This window comes from Dipodomys spectabilis, unplaced genomic scaffold (genome assembly GCF_019054845.1).
Source record: "Dipodomys spectabilis isolate Male_0828 unplaced genomic scaffold, ASM1905484v1 ptg000266l, whole genome shotgun sequence".
Lineage (NCBI taxonomy): Eukaryota > Metazoa > Chordata > Mammalia > Rodentia > Heteromyidae > Dipodomys > Dipodomys spectabilis.
In genome coordinates, this window is record NW_024870943.1 from 6,643,577 (window position 1) to 6,659,532 (window position 15,956).

A 15,956-nucleotide genomic window follows, 5' to 3' on the forward strand; every position below is an offset into this window, starting at 1 on the left:
ATAGATCATTAATGTTGTGCCCATAAGCACTCAGCTGGGTGCTCAACTGAGTTTCCGTTTCTTGTCTGGATTCCCTATAGGCTGCTTGGGGTACTCTGGACATGGAGCCTTAAGAAATTCAGGAAAGTGTCGGCAAAGGAGTGTGGTCATCCCTTTAAGGTCCCTTATGGGGGGATCCCCTCTCAGGTTCCTCTAGGATCACATTTTGAGAACCAGGCCCTTCCTCTAAGCTTTCTGTAAAGCTTAGAGTTGCCACTCAGGAATGAAATACACTTGGGGCTAGGTGACCTGGGTGTGAGAAACTCATTTATAGCTTCTGGGACCTTTGCCTTCTTGTTTCTAACCCAGTGAGGCTATTTTTATATATTCAGAGTACATCCCTCGTGGGGCCGTAGCGGGCTCGTAGGAGTAGGAGACAGCTCAGCAGTCGTGCCTGGCACAGAAGCAGAAAATAACACATCTGCTGCTGTGATTCGGGAAGGGCCATTTTATTTTTTCACCAACACTTTTTATTCATGCAGGCTGGTTTTTTTTTCTTCTTTTATCTTCTTCTGGGGACTGGGGGAAGACGCAGAGTTTGGTCTCTGGCCTTCACCTTCAAGTGCCCAGGCTGCAGGAGTTCCCACGGCTGGGAGGGCAGGAAAGGCAAGTTAGGAAGTGGGAATAGAAACAGACAAAGGAGACTTGTAAGGGCTCATTGTGTCCTTGTGTCTTTGTTGTTGTTGTTGTTGGTCATGGGGCCTGAACTCTGGGCCTGGGCGCTGTCCCTCAGCTCTTCAGCTCAAGGTGGGCGCTCTACCACTTGAGCCACAGCGCCACTTCTGGTTTTCTGGTGGATTATTGGAGATAAGCGTCTCAGGGACTTTCCTTGCCAGGGCTGGCTTTGAACCCTGATCCTCAGATCTCAGCCTCCTGAGTAGCTAGGATGACAGGCGTGAGCCACCGGCGCGGGTCGCTCCCTCCCTCCGTCCTTCCAAAAGCATCCTTTCCGTGCAGGTGCACGCACAGCTGAGCATCTTTTTAATCCCTCCCCAATCTCTCCCTCTCTCTTCTTCCCCCCTCCCTTGTCTCTCTCTCTCCCTCTCCCTCCCCTCTCCTTCCCCCCCCTTCCACTGTGACTTTGTCAGCAGAAGTCCGACCTCCGACCCAACCTCATCCATCCGCAGTCTCGGGACGTCCCAGCCGCAGAGCCAGCCGCCCAGGAGGGCGCGGGTTCGGGTCCAGGCTCTTCCACTGTCCCCTCCTCCCCCCCCCCCCCGTCCCCTCCCCATCCCGAGGCCGGAGCTCGGGCCGGGCCGGGCCGGGTGAGTCACCTGGCGGCGCCGCGTCATCCCGGCCGCTGGGCTCCGCGCTATTTCGGGCTCCGGGCGCTATAAATAGCGGGGATCGGAGCGCGGCGCGGCCCCCCGAGGCCCCGGGGCCCCCTGCCCGGCCCTCCCCCCGCGCCCCGCCGCCGGACCCCGCATCCCCCCCCACCCCGCGCCCACCCCGCATCCTCGCCACGAAGTTCAGAGCCGGGCTGGAGACGCGCAGCCTGGTCGGCCACTGCGCCCTGCCCAGAACCCCTCAAACCCGAGCCCCCCCACTCCTCCATCCCGGGCCACCCCACAGCTCTGCACTGGGCTGAAAAGTTAGGGGATCCCCTAGCTGGAGGTGGCGGACCCGAGTGAGGACCGCGGGAGGCGCAGGCAGCGCCGGGAGCGCGCAGATCCGCACTGGACATGGAAGGTTCCAGGTCCAAACTCGGGGCCCCAGGATGTTTTCCCGCCCTGCATTGAAGCAGGGCCGGGGATGGGGTCCGCGGGGATCCCTGGGGGTCTCTCCCAACCCCCCCAACACCGCACCGAGTCCTCTGGCGGGGTGCCCGCGGCCCCTGGTGGACGAGGCCGGAGCTGCAGCACTCAAGTTGGCGAGTGTGTTTTCCACCTGGGGGAAACTGAGGCCCAGCTGTTGAGGGCGTTTTCTTTTGTTTCAGTGCTATTCCTGGGGCTTGAACTCAGGGCCTGGGTGCCGCTGCTGTTCCTGAGCTTGTTGCGCGCAAGGCTGGGGCTCTACCACTTGAGTGAAAGCTCTACCTCCAGCTTTTTGGTGGGTCATTGGAGATTAAGAATCTCATAGACTTTGGGCTGGGAAGGTGGCTCAGTGGACTTTCTCCCTAGGCTGGCCTCGAATCCCAATCCTCAGATCTCAGACTCTTGAGTAGCTAGGGTTACAGGTGTGAGCCACCGGTGTATGGCTTTATAGCCATTGTAGAAATAAACTGACAGGGGTCATCCTACCGCTCAGTGACCTCAGGGGAAATGACACCCAGGGTGGCTTGGGGATTCCTTAGATGGTTCCTAGAAGTCAAGTCAGGGGGTTGAGGGAGGACAGAAAGAAATGTTCTTTTGTAAAAGAAAAAAAAAACATCCCAGTATTTGGGAGGCTGTGGTAGGAGGCTGAGGAGTTAGAGGCCCAGTTGGACTGTATAGGAAAAAATGTACATAGGCTGGGAATGTGGCTCAGTGGTAGAGTGCTTGCCTCACATGCATGAAGCCCTGGGTTCAATTCCTCAGTACCAGATAAACAGAAAAAGCCAGAAGTGGTGCTGTGGCTCAAGTGGTAGAGTGCTAGCCTTGAGCAAAAGAACCTCAGGGACAGTGCCCAGGCCCTGAGTTCAAGTCCCAGAACCGGCAAAAAGAAAAGAAAAAATGTACAGAAATTCTCCAACAAGAAGTAAAGTGAGCTGGATGCCACCAGTGGTTCATGCCTGATCCTAACTCCTCAGGAGGCTGAGGTCTGAGTGAGGATCGTGGTTCACAGCTGCTCTAGGCAGAAAAGCCCTCAAGACTTTTATCTCCAATTAGCACCAAAAAGCCAGAAGTGGAGCTTTAGCCCAAGTCGTAGAGCACAAGCCTTGAGCAAAACAGCTGAGGGACGGTGTCCAGTTCAAATCCCGGGACAGACAGACAGACACAGCCTATACAATTACAATCTTGGAGTATGACAAATCTCTAAGGCAACAAGCCAAGGGCAAAAGTCACTGGATAGACTGATAAATAGGTGGAAATAAACCCTAAGAACTTCTAAATAAAATTGCAATCAAAGTATAAACAAGTATAAACAAAGTATAAACATTGCCTTATATTGGCAATGTATAGAATTGACAACAAAGAATAGGAATCAAAATTTACTCCCATGAATTAACAGTAATAATAATAATAATAAAGTCTCTCCACCTTTGCTTTGCTTATTTGTTTGGGGAGGGAAAAATCGTTATATTGAATTGCCTTTTTTTTTTAAATGGGCAAAGGAAATGAGCAAGCCACTCACAGAACGCAAAATATTTGTGGCCATTAATCTCACAAACACAAAAAAGGCGTTTTATTTCCTTAGTAATCCGGGCTGCAAATTGGAACACTGTGATACTATCATCTCAGGAAATGACTAATTCTAACTCATCCACCGGGTCGGCTCGGATGTCCCTTCCTCCGAGAAGCCTTTCCTGACTCCCGGGCTGGGTCCTGCGCTCCCAGCCCCGCCCCGGGGCGGAGCCTTCCGCCCGGGCCCGCCCACGCGCGGGTCGTCATGGAAACGCGTCTATCAGTTCCTGGGCTGTGTCACTCAGCAGGTGACGCTGGGTGGTGCTGGCCGCGGGACTTAAGCCAAGTCCATCCGTTCCCCACATTAGGAGGAGTGGGGGAGATCTAATCTGATCTGATTTCTCTACTGAGCCCTGACTGGAGTCGGGGAGCACAGCAAGGGCTCCACAGAGCTCTGGTACCAAATCACTTTTTGATATTGGGGACTGTCAATCTTCTATACTGTCTCAACCTCCACGGTCCTCCAGGAGCATAGAGAGCAGCTCCTCTCTAGGCTCCACTCTCCCTACGGAGAGCAACGAGACGGGCCGGTGGGGGCCAGAGAGGCCGGAAGTGCGACGGGTCAAAGCCGTGCTGTCGGCTGCACGTCTTGATACCCTCCCCGCAGTCTTTTTTTACTCCAGGCCTGGGGTCGAGTAGGTGAGTCCTCCGCGTTTGGTGACCCCCCCCTCCCCTCCCAATGTAGGAGTTGAGTGCAGCGGAGGGTGGAGACTGCAATTGGCAGGGTGAAGATGGCGATTGGCAGCCACCGTACCCAATCAGTGCAGTGTGTGAGGGTCCATCCAGTGCGCGCGCCTTGGGGGCGGGCCTAACGGAACCCACGGGCTGCGATGGGCGGGGCGGATCGGCATGTGGACCAATGAGGGTCGTGGGCAGCAGAAGGGGGCGTGTTCACTGGAGTCGGGAAGCAGTGAAGCGAGGGGATGATTTTGGCGGGATGTCTGGGTGGGTGAACCGGCTGGGAGGATGCTAATACAAACGCTGGTACCTCAACCGCTCTGTGCCACCATGTTTCCCCACTAGGCCTCAGATGGACCCTGGAAAGGGAGAAGAGGGGGCACCACCTCCCGACGGGCCGCCCACCAGGAAGAAATTTGTCATCCCGTTGGACGAGGACGAAGTCCCTCCCGTAGGGGTAGGACGAAGGCTGCAGGGTCAGGGGGTGGCTAGCGGTGCTGCGAGGAAGAGCAGGAAGGGGATACCATTTGGGGGGGGCACGGTGTGGGTTCCCCTGGAAAATCAACCTTTGTCCAACCCCAGGACGGTTCAAAGTGGCGTCAAGGCAGTCCCCCCAAACTACTAATGATAGAGCAGCTACACTTTGAAAAAAATACTTAGAGTATTTCTTAATTAATGTGGGAGGGGGTAGCAGTACTGGGGCTTGATCTCAGGGTCAGGTTGTTGTCCTTGAGCTTTTTTTTTTTTCTTTTTGTCGGTCATGGGGCTTGAACTCTTGAGTTTGGGCGTTGTCCCTGCGCTCTTCAGCTCAAGGCGAGCACTCTACCACTTGAGCCACAGCGCTTCTTCCAGTTTTCTTGGGATAATTGGAGATAAGAGTGTCACCGAGTTTCCTGCCTGGGCTGGCTTTGAATCGTGATCCTCAGATCTGGCATGAGCCTCCAGCACCCGGCTTGTCCTTAAGCTTTTCCACCCAATGTTGGTGCTCTGCCACTTGAGCTGCAGCTCCACTTCTGGCCTTTTGCTGGTTAACTAGAGAGAAGAGTTTCACACTTTCCTGCCTAGGCTGGATTCAAACTGCAGTCCTCAGACCTCAGCCTCCTGAGTACCTAGGAATTCAGGCATGAGTCACAGGCTGCAGGACCCCCCTACAATCCCTCTCTTTCTCTCTATAGGCCAAGCCTTTATTCAGATCCACACGGAGCCCACCCACCACTGTGACTTCTGCCCAGGCAGTCCCTCAGACTTATGCAGAGTATGCCATTTCTGGCCCTCCAGGAGGGGCTGGGACCACTGACCCTGTTGGAACAGAACCACCAACACGAGAGACCCCCAACCAGACCCTGAAACCAGGAACAAAATCTAACAGCATCATTGTGAGCCCCCGGCAGGTGAGGGGGGACAGCGCTTTGGGGTCACAGGAGGGAAGCCCTGGTATAAGAACTGCATGCTGGGGGACAGTTAAAGGAGATGTGAGTTCTACCCAGTACTCCCCTCCATCCCTTTCTAGATGGGTTCTTGATTCTGGAGAAAGAATGGTAGAAAATCAGGTGGCATCTCTACCCCTGATTATGCGTTGAGGTCAGGGTGAGGGAGGGGCAGTGTATGAAGTCACATTAGTACTAAGCATGGGAGAAGAGTCCAATGTTGTCAACCACAGAGAAATGCACATAAAAAATCCTCTTGGGGCAGGCGCTGGTGGCTCATGCCTGTAATCACAGCTATTCAGGAGGCTGAGGTCTTAGGATGGTAGTTTGAAGCTATCCTAGGCAGGAAAATCCATGAGACTCTTACCTCCAATTAACCCATAGAAAACTGGAAGTAGTGCTGTGGTTCCAAGTGGTAGAGCACTAATCTTGAGTGAAAAGGCTCAAGGATAGTACCCAGGCCCTGAGTTCAAGCCTCACAACCAACAAAAAGAAGAAAAAAAAGTCCTTTTGGACCCGATATGGTAGTTCATGTCTGTAATCACAACTACTCAGTGAGGTAGAAGGATGGAGAGAACCAGGCCAGCCCTGGCAAAGTTATCATGACCATGACTCAAAAGCTAAATACAACTGGGCTTGGTGATGCATGCCTGCAAGTCACAGTGATGTGGGATTCATGGGTAGGAGGATCTCTGAGGCTGGCTGGGGAAAAGTTAGTGGGATCTTGCTTCAAAAGTCTCAGGATGCTGCAGGCAGCATAGTTGGTGACATCAGTGACCACTGGTGGCAGCTCCCTATTTGGCTCCTCCCCTCCCAGAGGTGGGGGTAGCAAGGACAGTCCCCATCCCCATCCATGCCCAGCGCCCCATCAAGGCCACCAGGAGCCATCAAGAACACCCTGGGCTGGGGATGTGGCTTAGTGGTAGAGTTCTTGCCCAGCATGCACGAAGCCCTGGGTTTGATTCTTCAGTACCACATAAACAGAAAAAGCTGGAAATGGCACTATGACTCAAGTGGTAGAGTGCTAGCCTTGGGCACAGGAAGCTCAGGGACAGTGCCCAGGCCCTGAGTTCAAGCCCCAGGACTGGCAAAAAACAAAACAAAATAACACCCACACACATACACCAAAAAAACTCCCAACGCCCTATAAGGAGGTGTTAGGTTGCTTCCATCTGGGACCAAAGGCCTGAGCTGTTCTCCGCTCTAGATGTTATCTAACCTCAGGAAATTCCCAAGTTCTCAGGTGCTTTGTCTCCTAGAACAGTGTCAAAGATCAAATACCAGAACAGAAAGTTCTCCTAAGGTCACACCCCTGTGTACAAAGGTTTCAGGAGATGTTTGTTTTTCTTTTTGGCTGGTCCTGGGGCCTGAACTCTTCAGCTCAAGGCTAGCGCTCTACTACTTGAGCCACAGCGCCACTTTAGACTTTTTTCTGTGTCTGTGATGCTAAGGAATGGAACCCAGGGCCGCATGAACGCCAGGCAAGCACTCTACCACTGAGCCACATTCCTAGGCTGGGGTATCTGTTTTCGTTTTAAGACAATGTTTTACTGCGTAGCCCAGGCTGGTTTTGAACTCATGATCCTTTTGCCTCCTGTCCAGTGCTGGGATTACAAGAATATGCTCTCACATTTAGCAAACTTCGTCTCTTTTTTTTTTTTTTTTGGGTCCGGTCGTGGGGCCTGAACTCTGGGCCTGGGTGCTGTCCCTCAGTTCTTCAGCTCAAGGCTAGTGCTCGACCACTTAAGCCACAGTGCCACTTCCGGCTTTTTTCTTTATGTGGTGCTGAGGAATCGAACCCAGGGCCTCAGCCATGCAAGGCAAGCACTCTACCACTGAGCCACCTTCGCAGCCCCAAACTTCGTCTCTTGAACCTGGGGCAGAGATATCACAGAATGGCAATGAGTGTAGATGTCAGCCGGTCTTTGTCAGTGCTGTGTCACCAGCACAGAGACACACAGTAGGTGCTCAATGCTTACTGAGTGGATGACAGCTTGACTTGCCTGAAGATTTTAAGTCTTGGGTTACAGAGAATGTTCTGGGTACAGCCCAAGGGGAATTTGGAGAGAGCATCGTTTTGAGCAGAGGCAGCCAGGGGTGAGAGTGTGGGGGGGCGTGTCACAGGCCATGGATGGAGCCACAGCAGGGCTTAGAGCTTAGGGGAGGAGCAGGCTATCTTTTAGAAACAGCTTTCTGGCTGTCACTTGGGCCACTCTGTGACTGAGGAGGAGAGGCAGGAGGGTCGGAAGTGCCACGTTTGGGAATTGGAGGGGAGAGTCGCGTGTGGGCCAAGCCGGGCTCTCTGGCATGTGTGGCATGCCCGGATGGAGCAGGGGGAGGAATGGATGTGCATGTTGGAGGGCCCCATCTGCTGGGCCCAGCAGATGGCAGGACACACTGGGTTTGGGGGTAGAGACCAAGCTGGACTCCATGGTAAAAAAGTCTAGGGCTGGAGGGATGAGAAGACTTGGGTTGGAACACCTAGAACATTCTAGAGGAGGAAAAGGCATAGCAAGAAGAGACAAGCTGAAAGAGCCAGGTGCTAAGTGGGTGGGAGGGGGAGGGGGAGGGGTTGGGGGGAATGGCTGTCCTAGCCAAGGTGCCAGCGTCATGCTAACTGCTGCTTGGGCCCTTCTTCCACAGAGGGGCAACCCGGTGCTCAAGTTCGTGCGCAGTGTGCCCTGGGAATTCGGTGACGTCACCCCCGACTATGTGCTGGGCCAGAGCACCTGCGCCCTCTTCCTCAGGTGAGTTCTGGGGCGCTGCCCATCCTTCAGGAAGGCCTCCACTGCGGGGTCCCAGGCTCTGCCTGGCAGTGGGGGGCACAAAGGGGCTTTCAGGGTCTCGAGACCGAGACTACCACCCACTGCCCGTCTCCCCCTATCCCACCAGCCTCCGCTACCACAACCTCCACCCCGACTACATCCACCAGCGGCTGCAGAGCCTGGGGAAGAGCTTCGAGCTGCGCGTGCTGCTGGTCCAGGTGGATGTGGTAAGTGGTCCTCTGCCTCTGATGGCTTCAAGCTTCCCGTCTAGAAAATGGGTAGTGGGGGGGGGGGGGGGGGGAGAAATATAGCCCTGTATTGGCCTGGAGGCCCCCTGAGAAAAGCTCAGCCATTGTTCATACCTCACATGGACCCAGCTTACCCTGAACCAGCCAGGCTTGGTCTGGTAGTCACAGATCCTCCTTGGCCACACCCCTTTTTTCCACAAGTCCCCTATGTACACATTCCTTCCTCTTAACCCAGGGTCTCCTGCAGGCTAACCAAACATTCTTTTTTTCTTTGTCCGGTTGTGGGGCCTGAACTCTGGGCCTGGGCGTTGTCCTTCTAGCTCTTCAGCTCAAGGCTAGCACTCTACTACTTGAGCCACAGTGCAACTTCTGGCTTTTTTCTTTTTGCTTATGTGGTGCTGAGGAATTGAACCCAGGGCCTCAGGCATGCAAGGCAAGTGCTCTTCCACTAAGCCACCTTCCCATCCCCTAACAAAACATTCTTCATTCTTACTCCCTTCAGCCATGCTACAGGCTCAAAGATTTTTTTGTCGGTTGTGGGGTTTGAACTCTGGGCCTGGGTATTGTCCCTCAGCTCTTCAGCTCAAGGTGAGCACTCTACCACTTGAGCCACAGTGCCACTTCTGGTTTTCTGGGGGTTTATTGGAGATAAGAGTCTCATGGAGTTTCCTGCCTGGGCTGGCTTTGAACCATGATCCTCAGATCTCAGCTTCCTGAGTAGCTAGGATTATAGGCGTGAGCCACTGGAGCCCAGCATATTTTTTTTTTTTTTTTTTCTGGTTGGTCATGGGGCTTGAACTCTGGGCCTGGCACTGTCCCTCAGTTCTTCAGCTCAAGGTGAACGTTCTACCACTTGAGCTACAGCACCACTTCCGGTTTTCTGGTGGTTTATTGGAGATAAGAGTTTCATGGACTTTCCTGCCTGAGCTGACTTTGAATGGTGATCCTCAGATCTCAGCCTCCTGAGTAGCTAGGATTACAGGCGTGAGGCACCTGTGCCTGGCAAGATATTTTTTTGTATGTGTGTGTGTGCTGGTCCTGGAGCTTGAATTCATGGCCTGCACTGTCATGAACTTCTTTTGCTCAAGGCTGGCACTTTACCAATTGTGGCACAGCTCCATTTTTGGCTCTTTGGTTGTTTAATGGATAGTCTCATGGTTTTTCCTGCCTGGACTGGCTTTGAACCATGATCCTCAGAACTCAGCCTCTTGAATAGCTAGGATTACAAGGCTTGGGCTGCTGGCACTCACCTATTCTCAAATTTTTATTTTTTGCCAGTTCTGGGGCTTGAACGCAGGGCCTGGGCACTGTCCCAGAGCCCCTTTTGCTCAAGGCTAGCACTCTACCACTTGAGCCACAGGGCCACTTTTGGCCTTTTCTGTATATGTGGTACTAAGGAATCAAACCCAGGGCTTCATGCATGCTAGGCAAGCACTCTACCACTAAGCCACATTCCAGTCCCTGAAATAGTATTTTGATTACTATTATTTTTTGTGCTGGAACTGGACTGGGAGTTTTTTTCCACTCAAGGCCCTGCTCAGTCACTGCTGGGCCTTGTACTTCCCACCACAGGCTGGCTTTGGCCAGCACCCCAAACTCAATTATTGTTTTCAGACTGTAAGTCCTCATATTGTGACAGGTCTCTAATTCTGACCTTCTCTTCTAGAAAGATCCTCAGCAGGCCCTCAAGGAGCTGGCTAAAATGTGCATCCTGGCAGACTGCACACTGATCCTCGCTTGGAGGTGAGATTGTACCCCCCACCAATTCAGCCCCGCCCTCCAGAGCAGCTGGAGAGTTCTCTCTGGGAGCCAGGGCCAGGCCCTGCCTCTCTGGGCCTCAGCATTCTCATCTGAGAAGTGGACACTTTATAACTAGCCTTTTTTTTGTCCATCATGGGGCTTGAACTCTAGGCTTGGGCGCTGTACCGTTTATTGGAGCTAAGAGTCTCACGGGCTGGCTTTGAACCACGACCCTCAGATCTCAGCCTCCTGAGTAGCTAGGATGACAGGCCTAAGCCACCAGCTCCTGGCTATAGCCAGTCTTTTTTAGAGGCTTACATCAGAAAAGTAGTTACCAGACATCAAGTTTTCAAGCCTGTTCAGGGTTTAGATATAAAATCTGACTGGAGGTCCTGGGAAGGTGGCTCAGTGGCAGAGCACTTGCCTTGCATGCATGAGGCCCTGGGTTCAATTCCTCAGCGCCACATAAGCAAAAAACCGGAAGTGGCACTGTGGCTCAAGTGGTAGAGAGCTAGCCTTGAGCTGAAGAGCTGAGGGACAGCGCCCAGGCCCAGAGTTCAAACCCCACGACTGACAAAAAAAAAAAATTCTGACTGGAGAACTAATTCCATATATATATATATATATATATATTTCTTTTTTTTTTCCCCCTATGGTAGTACTGGGGTTTGAACTGTGTCTTGCCCTACGTAAGCTGTGTACCACTTAAGCCACAGCTTTACACCTTGCTTGCACTCGAGATAGCATGGATCTGGACTATAGTCCTCCTATTTTCACTTCCTACTGTAGTTATTCCAACATATGCACCACCACATCCTTCTACTGGGATGAAGTCTCATAAAATTTTGAGCCTGGGTTGGCCTAGAACCACAATCCTCCTGATCTCAGCCTCCCAAGTTGCGAGGGTGACAGGTGTGGACCACCACGCTCACTGTTGGTTGACAAGTTCTGCAAACTGCGTTTGGCAGGCCTCAAACCCATCCTCTTGATCTCATCCTTCCAAATAGAAGGCTAGCATTTCTCTATTTTGTTGTTGGTCGTGGGGCTTGAGTTCAGTGCCTGGGCACTGTCCCTGAGCTCTTTCACTCAAGGCTAGTTTATCACCTTGAGCCACAGTTCCACTTCCAGTTTTCTGGTGATTAATTGGAGATAAGAGTTTCACATACTTTCCTGCCCAGGCTGTGTTTGAACTGCCATCCTTAGATCTCAGCCCAGGGTTTGGGCTCCTAAGCCCTACCTTTGAGCCAGAAAAGAAGTAACCTGCTGGTTTAATGAGGTCTGCAGTTCCAGGCCAGTCCTGGGGAAAACCCAAGGGTGAAGATCCACCCAGCGGGGACTCAGTGAACGTTGGAGTTTGCAGTTGTCACCTCAGCCAGCACTGCATAATGAAGGGAAGAATCTAGACTGTGACAGCTCTTCCCTCTCGTGTCCTGTCATCCCAGCCCCGAGGAAGCTGGACGACATCTGGAGACCTACAAGGCTTATGAGCAGAAGCCACCAGACCTCCTGATGGAGAAACTGGAGCAAAACTTCCTGTCCCGGGTAAGACCCCTCCCGTCCTTCCCTCCTCCCTCCTGAACACCTGCCCTAGCTCCTTGCTGACACTTTCATTGCAGTTTGCCTTCATTAGGGTCTCATTCTATATGGTGTGAGGAAGGGAGTTTTTGAGACCTTAAACTTTGATCCTCCCAATCTCAGCCTCCCGTATAGCTTGGGGTGACAGGCATATTCCATTACAGCCAGCCATGAGGCTAGAAAGATCTTTCAAACATTTCTGCCAGGCTGGCCTCAAACTGTGGTCTGTCTGTCTTTAGCCTCTCCAGCAGGCAGGTTTATTGGCATGAGCTGCAACATATTACATCAATGTTGCTGGTTTGTTTTTTCCTGGTTATTTATTTAGCCAGATCTGGGGCTTGAACTCTGGGCTTGGAAACTGTCCTTGAACTCCTTTTGCTTAAGGCTAGCACTCTACCACTTGAGCCACAGTGCTACTTCTGGGTTTTTCTGGTTGTTAATTGGAGATGAGTCTTAAGGACTTTCCTGCTCAGGCTGGCTTTGAACCACAATCCTTGGATCTCAGCCTCCTGAATAGGTAGGATTACAGCTGTAAGCCACCAGTGCCCAGTTGATTTTTTGTCGATCGTGGGGCTTGAACTCTGAGCTTGGGCGCTGTCCCTGTACTCTTCAGCTAAAGAAGAGCGCTCTACAACTTGAGCCACAGCGCCACTTCTAGTTTTCTAGTGGTTTACTTGAGATAAGAGTCTCATGGAGTTTCCTGCCTGGGCTGGCTTTGAACTGTGATACTCAGATCTCAGCCTCCTGAGTAGCTAGGATTATAGGCGTGAGCCACTGGTGCCCAGCCCTGATTAATTTTTTTGTCTCCTCCCCTTCCCAGGCTACTGAATGTCTGACCACTGTGAAGTCGGTCAACAGGACAGACAGCCAGACACTACTCGCCACTTTTGGAGTAAGCATCTCTCCCTCAGCAGTTCTCAGAAGGCCCGTCTCTGTCTCCTGCTCCCACCCCCACCCTTCCCGCCTCACCACAGCTGCCCCCTCTCAGGACTCTCAGGCTCCTCCCTGGCCAGGCCCAGCACAGCCCCTAACCCATCTCTACCTCCTGCAGTCTCTGGAACAGCTCATTGCTGCTTCGAGGGAAGACCTGGCTTTGTGCCCTGGCCTGGGCCCCCAGAAGGTAAGAACTCTGGGTAAAGGTCAGACAGGCTGGGGTAGCAGTGGGACCTAAATGAGCAGGGACTCAGACACCAAGGTTTCAAAGTTCGAGGAAAGCCCACATACACCCCCCCCTCACTCTGAGTTGTTGGCCACAGTAGGAGTGAATGAATCAAAGGTCTTGTCCTCGATAGGCAAGCCACATTCTGAACCTTTTTGTTTTTAGTAAGATTACATCTTGCTACCTTTGCCCACACTTAACTCAAGGTAGCAGTTCTCCCCCCACCTCCAGATGAGCTGGGATTACAGGCGTGTACTACTGCCTATGCCATCCATACACTTCACTCTCTTACTAATGGGGAAACAGGAAAACTGAGAGGCTGAGAGCCAGCCCCACTTCCAGTACTGGGTAGAATCCACGTTGTCATCTTCTCTCCTACATCCCAGAGCTCCTGGAAACTAGGGGGGGAAAAAACAAACCCATTCTGGATGCAGTAAACAAATGGCTTCTTTAATGCTGGGTTCATTTCTCCCTGTCCCAGGCGCGGAGGCTCTTTGATGTTCTTCACGAGCCCTTCCTGAAAGTACCCCCATGACTGGCTGCTGGCGACCCAAGGTCATAATAAAGCATTTTCTAGGTGCTGGCTGGCGTTCCGTGGCTTCCCCTGAGGTCTCCTGGGGTGCTGTCTTTGAAGCCAATACCTCACTTCCCTTCTTTCTCAGTGGATCGTGGAGCTGCCCTGCCTCAGGCCCGCGCTCACCTTTGGCAGATTGGACATTAGACAGTCCTGACAGTCCTGCCTGTCGCTTTGTGCTCTCTGTCCTTCTTCTTTTTCTTGAGGGGGGCTACAGCTGCCTGGGGCTCAGGATCACCAGCCTCCACTGTCACATTTTGTGGTTTTTCTTTCTTCTTTTTCTTGGGGGACACCAGAGTTGTCCCAGCCTCTGGTTCTACTTCCTCTGGGAATCCAGGGAGCCCCAAAGGCGCCACCTCTGGCTCAGTTCCCTCAGTCTCTGGCTCCATCATGGCAGTCTGCCTCTTTCCTTTTTTTGTCTTCTTTCTTGGGGGAGACAGGATGGCTTCCTCCTGTGCCTCCACTTTCAGTGGCTGAGAATCAACCATAGCCACTGCCTCTTCCATCCCTGGGGTCCCCTTGGGCCTCTTTCTCTTCTTGGTGGGGGGCAGGGCTGTCTCTTGGGGAGGCTCAGTTTTAACCACAAGTTTCAAATCTGATGGCTTTTCTTCTGGCTCTGCCATTTCTGCCTCTGGGGGCCTCTTCTTGGTGGTGCTTGGGCCCAGCCCTGGCACCTCCATTTCTGGCACTAGCACCTTCACTTTATGCTCCAGCACCTCCACTGCAGGCTTCATCATCTCTGGCTGTTGCTTTTTCTTCTTCTTCTTCTTCCTCCCTACATCTGTTTCTAGGGCTGACCCGGCCAGGCCCACCTCTAGGGTCCCATGGCCATTCACAGCCTCTAGAGTGGCAGCAGCCTCTGCCATCTGCCTCTTCTTCTTCCTCTTCTTCTCCAAAGTAGGTGACTTGGGTGTCAAAGCTGAACCAGGCCCAGTGACTGGGGGGTTACCTCCAAAAGCACAGAACCGAGGTCTCAGGCCAGGGGGGATTTGTGGTGGGGGGCTCGCAAGAATAGGCTGCACAGGAGTTCCTGGCAAGGATTCTTGGTGACTCTCGATGATCCTGAGGCTGCCATGGGGGGCAGGGGCACAGGTGAGTTCACCTCCTGTTGCTGTGCAGGGAGCAAGCAGGGTCGCTGCTTGGGAGTCACTGCTGCTGAGGACATGATAGCGGTGCCGCTGGCCCCCCAACTTGCCCTTTACAATCCGGGACCCTGAGAGAGGCACCCGCCGTCCATCAAGGCTGGGAGAAGGAAAAGGGAGGGCAGAGGTTAGGTCAGACAGGAAATAGTGGTATTTCTAGGTTGCTCAGAAATGCCCCCCTTGGGCTCAGTGGTAGAGCACTTGCCTTGCATGCTTGAGGCCCTGGGTTGGATTCCTCAGCACCACATAAGCAAAAAGAAAAAAGCCAGAAGTGGCGCTGTGACTCAAGTGGTAGAGCGCTAGCCTTGAGCTGAAGAGCTGAGGGACAGGGCCCAGGCCCAGAGATCAGGCCCCATGACCGGACCCCCCCCCCCAAAAAAAAAAAAAGAGAAAGAAATGCCCCTCTTAAGAGGGGTCCCAGCGGCTTAAAACTGTAATCCTAACTACTCAGGGGGCTGAGATCTGAGACTTATGGTTCAAAGCAGCTCAGGCAGGAAAGTCCCACTTGCAAGATTCGTATCTCTAATTAAACAGCCATCTAACCGTAACCCCTCTGCACAGCATCTTTACAAAGAAACAAGATTTTAAGATAGCCAAAACCCGGAAGTGGGGCTGTGGCTCCAGTGGTAGAGCGCCGCCTCGTGTGAAAAAACTTAAGGGACAACACCCAAACCCCGAGTTCAAGGCGCAGTACCTGCCCAATGAAAAAGAAAACGAGCAGAACGACTCCCCGACAACCCGGTCGGTTCCGCTTCGAGCGGAGCTAGCCGGAGGCCGCCCACCTGTGGGGAACGAAGTCTGCCGGGGCCTGGATGAGCCACAGCTCCGCGTCCGGGCCGGTCAGCGTCTCCAGGGAGAAACGAGGGGGCTCCGAGGCCGGGGGCGTCGCGGTGAAGTTGGGGGGACAAGAGAACCGAGCCGCCCCTGCGGACGAAGGGGAGACGGAGCCTGAAGCCGCTAACGGCCCACGGGTTCCCGCTCCAGGATCGCCCCCACCCCCCTTCACGGCCGCGCTCCCCCAGCCCCGGGAGCGCCCGCTCCCCCAGCCCCGGGAGCGCCCGCCCTTCCCCGCCCGCCCGCCGCCGCCGCCCCGCGCCCAGCTCCCGTCCCCCTCCCGCCTCTCTTTCCGGGGGGCCCCACGCACCGTTCCCCGCTCCCCCCCCCACCCTCGCCGACTCGCCCGCTCACCCCCGGACGGGGTCGCCGCCATCCCCGCCGTGCCGGGACTCGCGCCCGGCGCACGCCGCGGCCCGCGCCGCCCAGACGCGCGGCCGACCACGCGGACC

General features: G+C 53.8%; 2 protein-coding genes across 3 annotated transcripts; one reads left to right on the top strand and one right to left on the bottom strand.

Annotated features, from left to right (window-relative positions):
• The first annotated feature begins 3,683 nt into the window (after positions 1 to 3,683).
• Positions 3,684 to 13,537, top strand: Ercc1 (ERCC excision repair 1, endonuclease non-catalytic subunit). Of its 2 annotated transcripts, none has more exons than XM_042700572.1 (10): positions 3,684 to 4,001; positions 4,386 to 4,497; positions 5,216 to 5,431; positions 8,111 to 8,214; positions 8,360 to 8,459; positions 10,147 to 10,223; positions 11,663 to 11,762; positions 12,616 to 12,687; positions 12,847 to 12,915; positions 13,436 to 13,537. In XM_042700572.1, the coding sequence occupies exons 2-10, from the start codon at positions 4,393 to 4,395 to the stop codon at positions 13,487 to 13,489; spliced, it is 897 nt and encodes a 298-aa protein (XP_042556506.1). In that variant the 5' UTR covers positions 3,684 to 4,001; positions 4,386 to 4,392; the 3' UTR covers positions 13,490 to 13,537. The 2 variants fall into 2 exon arrangements, with proteins under 2 accessions (XP_042556506.1, XP_042556505.1); XM_042700571.1 differs by having other exon boundaries at positions 4,393 to 4,497.
• On the bottom strand, positions 13,384 to 15,920 carry Polr1g (RNA polymerase I subunit G). The gene is made up of 3 exons (XM_042700569.1): positions 15,859 to 15,920; positions 15,453 to 15,594; positions 13,384 to 14,770 (listed from the first exon to the last, which is right to left on the bottom strand). Exons 1-3 carry the CDS (start codon positions 15,878 to 15,880, stop codon positions 13,672 to 13,674), a joined length of 1,263 nt encoding a protein of 420 aa, XP_042556503.1. The 5' UTR covers positions 15,881 to 15,920; the 3' UTR covers positions 13,384 to 13,671.
• Positions 15,921 to 15,956: the final 36 nt, after the last annotated feature.